This window comes from Chiloscyllium plagiosum, unplaced genomic scaffold (assembly GCF_037043375.1).
Source record: "Chiloscyllium plagiosum isolate Xiang-an unplaced genomic scaffold, Cpla_swu_hap1 HiC_scaffold_3, whole genome shotgun sequence".
Taxonomy (NCBI): domain Eukaryota; kingdom Metazoa; phylum Chordata; class Chondrichthyes; order Orectolobiformes; family Hemiscylliidae; genus Chiloscyllium; species Chiloscyllium plagiosum.
Genome location: NW_028270141.1, coordinates 136700959 through 136714454, shown reverse-complemented (window position 1 = coordinate 136714454; position 13496 = coordinate 136700959). Strand labels below are relative to the sequence as shown.

General features: G+C 40.2%; 1 protein-coding gene across 2 annotated transcripts in view; it reads right to left on the bottom strand.

Annotated features, from left to right (window-relative positions):
• anapc1 (anaphase promoting complex subunit 1) overlaps positions 1-13496 on the bottom strand; it is a 214837-nt gene that overhangs the window by 134796 nt on the left and 66545 nt on the right. For both annotated transcript variants that reach the window (XM_087983726.1, XM_087983718.1), the window contains exons 18-21: positions 11397-11471; positions 10121-10386; positions 6481-6572; positions 5161-5309 (exon numbers count right to left, since the gene is read on the bottom strand). In XM_087983726.1, coding sequence (XP_087839852.1) covers positions 5161-5309; positions 6481-6572; positions 10121-10386; positions 11397-11471 — 582 coding nt within the window. The remainder of the gene's footprint in view (positions 1-5160; positions 5310-6480; positions 6573-10120; positions 10387-11396; positions 11472-13496) is intronic.

The following is a 13496-nucleotide window of genomic DNA, read 5'->3' as shown; positions in this document are numbered from 1 at the left end:
CGCTTTATATAGTATATATCCAATTTCTCTTTCCTTCTTACAATTTTGATCAGAGACTATTGATTGTTTATGTGGGTGGTGCTTGATTTGGTTGGAATTAATCTTCTATCAGTGTGAAAACCTGTGAAAAACATGCACTTAAGTTTTACTGTGACAATTCCCTGACTGCACTGGCCCCTTCTCCGTTCTCCATCAGATTTCTTTGTGCATATTTTGAAATAATGGGTCAGTTCGTTCTTCTCTGGCCTGTGCCATTGTCACTTTATCAGGGACTGCATTAAATCCCAAGGACATGATATGATGATAAATGAAATTCCATTTTGATTCCCTGCATATGATCTGAGCTCGATATCCCTCCAGCAGCATCATCGTTGGAAACTGCACACACAGTGGACAATAATAGATCCCATCCTGCGTCTGATCATTTCATCGTATTATCCAAAGAACATAAAAAATAATGTCTCCTTGTACAACACAGAATAAGCCCATCTTCTCTTTCAAGATGCTGAGTTTACTGGGGCACAGTTTCCACTCTTTTCCACAATTTGGACAGAATTGATCAAACCAGTGCAGTCAAGGAATTGTCACAGTAAAACTTAAGTGCATGTTTTTCCACAGGTTTTCACACTGATAGAAGATTAATTCCAACCAAATCAAGCACCACCCTCGAAAACAATCAATAATCTCTGATCAAAAGTGTGAGGTTCTGCTGGATTTGTAAACTTGAAATATGCTAACTTGTTTTAGGAATGCTTTATGTCCTTTTGGTCAAAAATTGCTCAGTTTACTGAGACTGATCTGTGCACACCAAATAAACAATTATCTTAGTAAAATGCATTTTTAAGATCATTTAACCCATTTTAAGCTCCTTGGAATGTGGATATTACTGGCTAGGCCAGAATTTCATGCCCGTCCTTCATTATTCAAGGATAGTTAAGAGTCAATCACATTGCTGAGGGGCTGGAGTCACATGTAGGCCAGACCAGGTAAGGACAGCTGCTTTCTTCCCTAACAGACATTAGTGAACCAGATGGAATTTTCCAACAAATGACAATGATTTCATGGTCATCATTAGGCTCTTAATTTCAGATTCTATTAGCATTTTAGTATTAGTATTCCACTAGTAAACCTTCGCCAGATTACCACCATTAAATCCTGCAGACAGCAAAGAGAGGACAAAGGTGGTTGGAGGACAATCACCTCAACCCCAGAAAACGGCTAGAGCTCGTCAGGATAGTGTCCCAGGCCCAACCTTGATCAGTTTTACATCGATCCTAAATCTACCGTAAGGTTAGAGTTGGAATGTTTGCTGATGATTGCCACATTCAGCACTATCTGTGACTGCATCAAGACTTGAACCTGAAAGGGTCAAATTTGGACTGATGAATGCTAGGTAGCCATCTTACAACACAAATAGTAGGCAGTTTCTGAATCCAATAATTTGACCACCACCCCACAATGTTCACCACTCACCAGAAATGTAATTAGCCCAACCACATAAGTATTGCGGCTACAAAAGCAGGTCAAAGGTTGGGAGTTCTGCAGTGATTCACCTCCTGACTCCCCAAACCCTCTCTATCATCTACAATGCACAAGTTAGGAGCGTAATGGAATACTATCAACTTGTATGAGATCTTTACCACCTGCAAATTCTCTTACAAACCACATACCACTGCAACTTGGACTTACCTCACTATTCCTTCACTGTTGCTGGGTAACAATTGTGTAACTCCTCCCAAACATTTTAAGTATTTTACTTTGTTTTTGCTATTGCTTAGTGACGGGAAAGGGAGGTTCTCAGAAATACATTCCAGAGTACAATTTTACCCCAAGTATTTAAAAATATACAGGATGTAGATAATTATCATTGCAAAGTCTTCAAATGAGATTGCTGCAAACCACTGAAATTTAACATTTCTTTCTTTTCTGTGATCACAGATGAAGGAATTTAACTTTTTTCCCCAAAATTTATACATCTTTCATAAATTTTGCAGCAAAAAACTATCTGAATGTTGAACCAGTAATGGAAGCAAGACAGAACTGGTATAAATATACTGTCATGTGGACACATTGAGAAATTGTTGAGGGGACCCAGGAAAGCAGGTTAACTATCGTTTATTGCATGAGCACACAAGAAGAGGCAGTCTTGTCATCATGGAATGTAAAACTAACCTCTGATGGATTATAGAAATCTTCATAAAAGTAAAGTTGCCATTGTCCCAAAAGACCACAGGGTTGCTCTCTCATTGGAAACACATCTGGTGGCGAGTCTAATCTTGAGGTCACCATTCCTCAGGGTGAGGGGCCAAGTTGAGAAGATGGGACCATCATGCTAATCTCAGCCAGCGGTGAAACGAACCCGCTCTGTTGCCATCACTCTACATCACAAACCAGCCGTCCAATCAAATGAGCTAGTCAACCTCTGCTAATCTTTCTACAAGACATTACAACATAAATATTGCAACTTGTACTCTTGTGCGTCCAGGTGTCTTAATTTATCTGTTGTTTTCCCACAGGCTTTACAGACATTGGCTGCATTTCACTCAAGGTCAGTTCCATCTTGCTGATAATGCAGCTTTTATACTCTTGTCTGCCTTCATAGATTACAGTTTCCATCTCCTTTTACAAACTGACTCAACCCCTTCAATACTCTTTTTTTAAAATGTATTTTGAACTCATTATCTGGTGCAACTTAGAAATACACATTTCGTCAGTTGCACAAAGATCAGACATTGAGCAGGAACTTAGTGCGAGATTACCAAAGCCACAATTAAATAAGTTTGAAAACCGTCCTCATAAAATGTAATCATAGAGTACAGAATACCATTCGGACCATCAGGCCTGTGCCAGTAATCTGACAGAGCTCTACATGCAATCATACCTGCATCCCCAATTGCCCGTAAACCTTTTTCAAATATTTATTCGATCAGTTTTAAATATTACTTTTGAATCCGATCAGGCAATGCATCGAGATTGTAAGTATTTGCTACTCCCTCCTCTGACTCTTTTGTCAATTCGCATTGTTTACTTAATCAAAACCGCTCATAATTTTGAATTCCCAACCTTTCCTCAACTTTCTGTCTGCTGTGAAAACAGCCCAAGCTGCTGTGGTTGCCCCATAGAAAAAATAAATGGATAACTCTCAAAAATGGTGCAAGGATTGCAATATAAGATTAACTCAATTCCTTTGCTTCTGATGCAGGCTCTGCACAAAGTTCATGTTGCCTTTTAATTTACAAGATACGATTTACAATTTTTGCAGTTGAGCCTAACTGTACTGTTGAGTGGCTGTTTTACTGAATAGATTTCTTAGCATAGTCAAAGTTCATGGGAGTGGATTCAAAGTTCATGGGAGTGGATACAAAGTTGGCTGACGGACAGGAAACACAGCACAGTGCTAAACAGTGCCTTTCTGAATTGCATAAAAGTATACAATTAGATTCTTCTGGGTCAGAGTTAGGATGGTTACCTTTCCTGATAAACACTAATGGCCCAGACTGTGCAGGGAATAACTTCAAAAAACACAAAATGTTAAAATGTACTAAGCTGTGAGCAAGATAAAAAGAAACTTCAAGAGTCTGAAGTTCTGGTCACTCATGAGAAAGATACTATTAACCTAAAAAGAGCGCAGAAAAGTTTAATTGGATGTTACCTGGACTGGAAGGTTTGAGTTATAAGGAGAGGCTGGGTAGGCTGGGACTTTTTTTTGCCCTGAAGTGTAGGAGACAGAGAGGTGACCTTATACAAGCAGAGATAAGGTAGATAGCCAACAGCTTTTCCCCATGGTAGGGGGAGTCTAAAACTAGAGCGCACAAGTTTAAGGTGAGACGGGAGCAATACAAAAGGGTCCAGAGGGGTAATTTTTTTCCACACAGAGGGTGGTGTCTGGAATGGGCTGCCAGAGTTGGTGGTGGAGGCGAGTACAATTTTGTCATTTAAGAAACATGTGGACAGATATATAGATGGGATAGTGTGGAGGGATTCGGATCAAACGCAGGCAAATGAGGCTAACTTAATTGTGAAAACTGGGCGGCTTGGATAAGTTGGGCCAAAGGGCCTGTTTTCACGCTGTAAACCTCTATGACTCTCTGACTCTAAAACAACATTAACACGGAATGAACAGATCGGTGGGAGCCAGAATTTCTTGCTGTGAAATATAGTGTGACAGTGAGAAGAATAAAAAGAGACAAATAAAATAAAGATCACAAATTCCAAGGGCAATTAAAAATGTACAGTGACACCTACATTCAATAAATACATTTTTAAAAACTTTCTGTCATAAAAGGCCTCCTCGCCTTTCACCAGATTTATTTCATGACACTGAAACAGGGAACAAACAAAATGTGTGACTAATTCCAAAGCTATTCTTAATTGCTTTCAGAATGAAGCAGTTTCAAGCACTCTCACTCTCTGCAATAAATTTAAAAGCTTTCCTTTGGTCCCAACATCCAAAGAGTTTTGTTTCTTTAAAAACAAGTCTAATAAAAGATATATTGTCAATGCTTCTGTTAAATTGAGCCACGAGAGTATACTTTATTCATACGAAGGGATTGCTTATGGTGGTTACATGCTTCAGTGAACATTTAATCTTGTAAAATGCATAAAAATGTCTACAGAATTGTCAAACTGTGCATGAGCACTACCACTTCTAACTGACAGTGCTTACCCACTTCAGTAGTAAACAAATTATTCAAGTTAATCATATCTATGCGCACCAGATAAGTTTAGAAATGTGCCTTGGTTATCACATTTTCTCTGTCTCCAAAAATGACAATACTTGAGGTCAGAAATAGAAATTTGGATGATTAAGAAGTATACAGAATATTACAAGATCAAGAAGAGATAGCAATGTGTGCCCCAGCCCATGGGACCTGAGAACATACAGCTGACAATCAATGGATTTTGCACAGGATCTGCTGGCTCCATATCTAATGAAACAAGTTCAAAATAACAGGGAAGAAAGATTAAATGGAGGAACGTCAATGCATTGACCCATTTTGCCAAATCATTTACAAATCTGAAAGAGAAACAAGATGCAGACTTGCTGAAAACATTGCACAGTTTAAATGGCAATTTGTAGATGGCATAAATGTCATAAATCCCCCATTATTCCTCCAAAACAATAAAGCAACTGAAAACCATGGCAAAATGCTGACTTACCTGCACGATTAATTTTGTTCTTTCACAGATGCCAGGCAGGTAAGGGAAAGGGGACATTATGTCACCATTTAGACAAGAACTTAGCCACTGATAGATGCTTGGAGGTTCAGCAGTGAGGAAAGGCGGCTGGTGCATTAGTCTTGCGTGTGCTGTGTTAAAAAAGCAAGATCTTAAAATCTTAATAGCTTTATAGAGGTTCTACAACTTTATGCCAGTAACAAGTTTTCTTTCTTTATTTATTTATTCATGTTTCTGCATTCATATTCTATTTTTGATGTATTTTTCTGTGTTTTAAGTTGGTGCCAGACAGTGGCGACAATATACAAGAATTTTCACTATATCTTATTATAAGATACATGTGACAATCAAATAAATCAAGTTTCCTTTCACATTTGTCACCTGGTACAATGTCAAAATCAAGGGTATTTGTTAGCTTGTCAAAATGAGCCTTTTAATTAAGATTTGCATTAAGTACCTGATCAGTGATTAAGCACAATTACTTTAATCTTACAACTGGAGCCCCTCACTCGTGGATAAATGGACCGCCTCACATTTCTGATGAAGGGCTTATGCTCGAAACGTTGACTCTCCTGTTCCTCGGATGCTGCCTGACCTGCTGTGCTTTCCCAGCACCACACTTTTTGACTCTGACCTCCAGCACTTGCAGTCCTCACTTTCTCCTGCCTCACAGGATGTCAAGTGACCAAGAAAATCTCAGATTCAAGCCTGGGCCATAGCTGAGCTCAGCCAAGGCAAAGTTCATTTCGCTGACAAACTGTCTCTGTTTTACATTTAAACTTCCTTCCAATCACATTCCTTTCTGACCAACTTCCAGTTAAGCTTTTGTAAAGCCAGAGTAATAAAGGCCCAGATGGAGTTCATTCAACCCATTGCTCCACAGTTACTGGCATGGCCTCAATCAGGTCAGCACATTCTTCCATCCTTCAACCTATAATCCTTAAATGTGTACATCATGTGGTCTGCTATGCTTTCATTGCCAACAGCGCAGAAATGAGTTGTCATCAGTCCCAAAAATAGAGGTTTGTGATAGTTCTTTCTTGCCAGACTAATATGAAGCAACACTGAATTAAAATTGAAACTAACATGTGCAAGTAGTTATGTGTTATGTAGTTTTTAAAATATAAGCTAATGACAGATTTCAATGCAGTTGCTTCTGGGCCTCAGACAGATCATTTTGCCCTCAGCAATCCCACCCTGAAGAAACCTCCCATGTATGAAGTTCAAAGGCAGATATTACTTCACTGCGAACCTTGCAAAAGAAACCCTACATTTCAGATGCCAAGAAAAGCAGTGTGTTACCTTGATCGATTTTACAGGTTTGTTTCAAAGCCTTCACCAATAAAGGGTAGTCCCTCCAATAAGAATCCATGTACATGTCCAACTTCAAATCTCTGTCAGATGATACAAACCAAACTGTGGATTACACTTTCAATGAAGGAAAGACTGAAAACTTTAACAGTCAACTGCTTTTTCTCAGCGATACTTTCAATGAGTTATGTCAGTGCTACTATTGAAATAAAGTATTCAACTTTAAATTCTATATACCAAGGATGAAGAAAATAACGAGTTTTTACTTAGACTAAGGTAACAAGCAACACAGCAATAAATGACTATGAAAAATGTGGAAAAATATGTTTTTCCAATTGCATTCATGACTTATATAAAAAGCCTAATTAATTACATGGTTCCCTTTTTACATAAAAAGTGGACAGTCTCATCAAAGGAACACTGGATTTGGGAGCAGGTGTAGGCCATTCAGCCCTTCTAGCCCGCTCTACTACCCATTCAATAAGGTCACGGCTTATCTGGTTGTATATCAATTGGCTTGTCAGCTTCCATATAAACTTAAACATCAAACACCCTGTCTATCAGAAATCGAGCAAACTCTGCCTTCAATCAGTTCAATTAGCTTGCCTCCACTGTTTTCTGTAGATGTTGACTAGCAGCCATTGGACAGAAAGCAAATTCTTAAATGAATTCAAAGGCAGTCTTCCTGTTCTTAAAACATTCTTCACTACTGTCCCAATCAACGATCCACACCATCTCTTACAATTCAATGAGATTACCCCTCATTCTTCTAAACTCCAAGGGGTATAGGCCCAATCTTCTCAATCCTTTGTGGTCGGAGAAGCCCTTCAATGAACAATAAGCTGAATGAATCTTCTCTAAGCTGCATCTAATGTGATGTACCATATGCAATATATATATATATATATATATATAGAACATAGAACAAAGAAGAATACAGCGCAGTACAGGCCCTTTGGCCCTCGATGTTGCGCCGGTCCAAGCCCACCTAACCTATACTAACCCACTATCCTCCATATACCTATCCAATGCCCGCTTAAATGCCCATAAAGAGGGAGAGTCCACCACTGCTACTGGCAGGGCATTCCATGAACTTACGACTCGCTGAGTGAAGAACCTACCCCTAACTTCAGTCCTATATCTACCCCCCCTTAATTTAAAGCTATGCCCCCTTGTAATACCCGACTCCATACGCGGGAAAAGGTTCACACTGTCAACCCTATCTAACCCCCTAATCATCTTGTACACCTCAATCAAGTCACCCCTAAACCTTCTTTTCTCTAATGAAAACAGCCCCAAGTGTCTCAGTCTTTCCTCATACGATCTTCCTTCCATACCAGGCAACATCCTGGTAAACCTCCTCTGCACCTGTTCCAGTGCCTCCACATCCTTCCTATAGTATGGCGACCAAAACTGCACACAATATTCCAGATGCGGCCGCACCAGAGTCTTTTATATATATATATATATATATATATATATTATGTTATGGGATTTGGATTTTGTAATAGAGTAGACGGATTTGGGCTGGTTCTGTGAAGTTTTATTTTTAAAAGAGTTCAGAAAATCATGTTGAAGAGTAACCTAAATGCATCAATCCCAGGAAATATGTGATTATTGTCTGGGACGACCTCTGTCGTATTAATAGATGGAATATTCACACTGCTGTGTTAACAACAGACCAAAATGTCTTTAGTTTTGTTTTGAACTTCAGATCAGAAGGTTCAAAGTCTCGGTTCAGGAGAATCAGGAATTCAGTTCAGAAGTGAGAAAGGTTAGTTCAAGCAAGCCAGTCACTGAAGCGGAAGAGGTTTAATTTGGGGAGTCACCAACCCAGGTGAGTTTGGATCGAAATCTTCATGTTATTTTGATTTGATATGCCAATATCTGTACAGCAAATCAGGCAGCAAAAGACTTCGAGATTTACAAAGATTTTACTCTAAATCTATAAAATGGTACAAATCTTTGTTTCCTTTCTGGCCACTTTCCCTGTTCGGAGACCAATGCACCACTGGGGAAGAACTCAGCTGTTTCTTATCAATTTCTAATCAAACTGCTCAGGGACGTTATGACACACCTCTGGAGCAGGTAGGATCTGAACCCATGCCTCCTGGCTCTGAGATAGGGACACTACCACTGAACCACAAAAGTCCCTTCTGTTTCTCTTGCAGAACAACATGTCAACGAAAGCTGATGGGAGCAAAACTTAAATCCCTGGATGGTCTGGAACCACCACCTTTCGAGTCAATCCCCAAAATTGCTGAACAACTGCTCCACAGAAAACCTCAAAATCTTTTGTTTTAAATCGACCTGTCCACACATGCTGTGATGCACTTCAGGGGCAGGTGGGACTTGAACCTAGGCGTTTTGGCGCAGAGATAGGGATACTACCACTGTGTTGCAAGAGCCTTTAAGAATTTAGCTCTTCTTATTTATCAACATGTTCAGGCATGTCAATGATGTGTGCCGAGAGCAGGTGGGGCTTGAAGCTGGCCCAGGCAGGGAGGTGCTGTAAGACCTAGGAATAGAAATAGGCCATTCAGCCCACTGAATCTGCTCCACCGTTCAACGGCAGATCTCATTATCCTCAACTCTACTTTCCTGCCTTGATTCCCTGACTGATCGAAAATCTGAAGATTTCAGCCTGGAATATACCTAACTACCACTGTGCCACCAGAGTCCTTACAAATCAGTGAAGCGCACTGGACTTTTGGTTTTAATAGTTGCGCTTTGTTTTCTTGCAGTTACGTTCATGCCTGACTGCCCTTGGAGCAGGAATACTCAGTGTTCACCAGCATCCTCACAGCTTTCAGGGACATGGACTACATCATCTCCTCCTCAAATTCTCACTTTGATTTAGAAGAAAGTGGTCTTTTTTTTCCAAACGCACCTGTTTAGACGAGGGCTTGAATTGAGTCTTTCTGGCCCGTTAGAACTTAGCTCTTAGATATTTTTAATCAACTTGTTCAGAGGTGTTATGACAAACATCTGGAGCAGACGTAACTTGAACCTGGGGCTTCCTGCTCAGAGGGAGGGATACTACCACTGCACCACAGCACTTTTGAAGAACTCAGTCCTGCTTTTTTTGAAAAATAGACTATCACCATATACCTCATTTGAATACTTACAGAAATAAACTACAAGCATCATCCACTAGAGGCAGTGCAGTAATAACATAAAGGTAGGGTAGAAAAAGAGTGAGGGACTAAATCAAAATGAGAATTGGAGGGAGATATAAAGCACTCTGGCTCCTGCAGAGCCCATCTCTCTCTTAAAGCTATGAGGGTACTGGGAAACACTGCTTACCCCCTCTCCAAGGACATGAACATAACTGCAGTAGCCACAGAAGAGAAGAACTTAACTCTTAATATACAAAGTCCAATGGCTTGCAATCAACTCTGGAGCTGGTCTGTTTTAACCGAAAAGACAATTGTATTCTTAAATCTGGAACTGTTTGAGAAAAAAATGGTTTAGGCCATCAGATTTGTATAAGTTTCATGCCACTAAACTTAGAATGAATTATAAAATTGTCTCCACAGTCCAATGAAATAAGTCTAGTATTCACACTCTGAAACTGAGTATCTGCCAAAGTGTCCCCTGGTTCTAGTCTCTCCACAAGAGGGATACTTACCTTGCCAGCTGGTACAAGAGAATGACAAGTGAACGTGCACCTTCCCTCATCAGATTATCCAGCTTTAGCTCCTCATAGATCAAGTGTAGCACAAAGAAAATGGCAGGAATGTGGTTGAAAAGTAAAGTGGTTGAATCCAAGCCAAGGTTTGGAAATGTCTCTTCTTTGGGATGCAAGACCTCTAGAGGGTCTAAATGCAGCACACCAGCTAAAAGGTGAGACTCAAAATTATGATGATAGTCACACGAAAGCAGGTATTCCCAGTCCTGAAAATAATAAAAAAACATGTATTTGAATTGAAGCCAGTGAGCCTTATAAGTCTCTGCGTCTTTCTGGACAAGATCGGCTTGTCAGGGACAACACCATGACTGGATTGTCATTTTCCTAACAGCATTTCCCACAGCAAATTTATACATTATATAGCCAATTTTGTTGCTCCTACAATGCAACCACTAGGTTTTCAAATAGAGTCACACATACTGTAGCAAAAGTACATGGTTGCAAAAATTACACTTCAGATAATCTGCTTCTCTGTTGCGTCAATTTGCATTGTGTTTATTTTTCCATTACTAGTTACTGCAGCATGACGACCAATTGTAAAAATGGAAATACTGAGAATAATTGCATTTCTCCTCTGCAAAGCTACGGTTCCTCTTCAAGTGAAAAGGTGAACAAACATCCAGGAGTCATATGGTCAACAACTGGTAAGAAACGAGGTGACTCAAAGATAAAGCGTGCTTAAAGGCAGGAAGAACACAACACACAAAGAAATGGTTGAAAGGAATTTCCAATTCTAATTTGATAACAAGAGTGATCAACATGAGAAATGGGCATCCAAATAGGGCAATGAGGCAAAAACTTTGAAATCGTTTTGGACACCGTTGGATGTCGGTGTTCCCAAATGAACTAAAAGAGGTTTTCTTATCTACATTGAAGTAGCTTTGTTGTTTGTGACCTGATAAGACAGATTTTAATGCACATTCCAACTTCCTTGATTATTCAATTGTTGCAGGAGCCTGGAATGACACACAGGTCTGACTGGGTAAACATTCCCTTTCCTTGAATTGGATACTCTCAACAAACGAGTCTTGGGTTCCAAATGACCAGTCTGAATGGCATGTGGCAGAATTTTAAATCGTGACCTTGGGGCTCACAACCACTAGGGTATTGCACAATTCAAGTGCAAATATTTCACATGCAACGGGAATTCGTCTTGAACAAAACAGTCGTTTACACGCTGTTTCCCATTGAAATAGTCGAAGTATAATTTCCTTACCTCTTCTGAGCCAACATCTGAAGGCCTGGCTTTTTTGGCAGCAATCACAGGGGACAGAGAACCTTCTAAGTCAAGCTGTGTGAATTAAAAGGACATTTAATTATTGTCACAATTGCTTTAGACTAATTTTTCAATGGTCGCTACATCCCAAAAATGTGCAATATTTTGAGCTCTGTGGGACTTCAAGTCTGGTAGGAAAGGGGATCAAGAAGGTAGCAATGAAGGTCCTCAGCCCCTGCCACTGTCCAACACATTTCGGGTACTTACTGTTTAGCTAGTGGAGAACTGCAAGAAGCAGTACCATAGTCTCAGCTGCTTACAATCTTTCTTAGTGACTTAGATGAAGAGTCAAAGTAATGTATCTGTATTTTCTAATGACACAAATGTTGGAGGGAATTCAAGTTAGAATCACGGAATCATATAATCTCTACAGTGTGGAAACAGGCCATTTGGCCCAACATGCCCACACTAACCTCTGAAGAGCATCCCACCCAGACCCATTCCCCTACCCCATTAGTTTACATTTCCCCTGACTAATGCACCCAACCAACACATCGCTGAACACTATGGGCAATTTAGCATGGCCAATTCACTAACCTGCATATCTTTGGACTGTGGCAGGAAACTGGAGCACCCGGAGGAAACCCAGACAGGCACGGGGAGAATGTGCAAATTCCACTCAGACAATCATCCGAGGCTGGAATTGAACTCAGGTCCCTGGCGCTGTGAGGCTGCAGTGCTAATCACTGAGCCACCATGCTATATGAGAGACTCCAAGAAGCTGTAAAAAGATAAAGACAGTTTAAGTGATTGGACAACAATTTGGCAAATGGAATACAATATGGGGAAGGGTGAGGTTATTCACTTTGGTAACTAACACAGAAGAGCAAAATTTTTAAAAGATGTGAAACTTGACGTTCACAGGAACTTTCTGCATCCGAACAAAGAACACTAAAAATTAGCAAAGAGATGTGGCAAGCAACTAGGAAAGCAGATGTCACATTAGCCTTTATCACAAAGGAACTGCAGTGCAAAAATAAATAAATCTAGCTACAGTTACACAAGGCCTGGAATATTCTGTGCAATTTTACTCTCCATAATTAAGGATAGGGATAGAGCCAATACAGCAAAGGTTCACCAATTTGGTTCCTGGAGTGAAGAGATTGTTCTGTGATGAGAGACTTCCTCAACATAGGAAGTAGGAACAGGAGTAGGCCGCTCAGCCACGTGAGCCTGTTCTGCCATCTGTTCTAATAGTCACCTATCCTAATGCCATTTTCCCTCATTATGTGTGACCCTGGACCCGAAATGTTAACTCTGCTTTCTCTCCACAGATGCTGCCAGGCCTGATGAGTTTCTCCAGCAATTTCTGATTATGTTTCTGATTTCCAGCATCCGCTGTTCTTTGGCTTTTTGATCATTATCCAAAACCTGCCTTGTAAAACTGCCATATCTGCATGCTTTGTCAGCTACATTTCCCCTCTCCCAAGCCCCCTCCCCAAGTCAATGAGATTAAAACTCTCTCTATAGTCATAGTTAATTGATTTACCAGGACCCTGGGCACACCATGATTCATGAGCAGCCTGTCTCAGTGGAATAGTTCCCTTCTATTCCAGAACTGGTACTTGTGAGACACATAAACTGAAGTTCATTCCAACCAAACCAATCTTTGAGCCTTGTATTTAATTCCTCAATTTTATTGACCATAGTTTATCCATGGCTCATGTGGCAGTCCTGAGATTACTACCTTGAAAGATCTGCTTTTTCATTTTATATGCTTCAACAGAATCCCTCCTATTCTTTTATTCTGTAGATTGTACGAGCATAGTCTTCTCAATGGTCAACCCCACCACCCTAGGAATCAACCTGGTGAACCTTCATTGCTTTCACTCTATCGCAAGGTAAAGACACCAAAACTGTAACGATATTCCAAGTTTGATCTCACCAAGATTCGAGACAATTGCAGAAAACTTCTTAGCCCTGTATATCCTCTTGGCCTGCTAGCTTCCAGTGACATATGAACAAGGGCAGCCAGATCCCTTTGCACAACAACACTTTCCAATCTCTCACCATTTAAGAAACACACTAAATTTCAGTTTT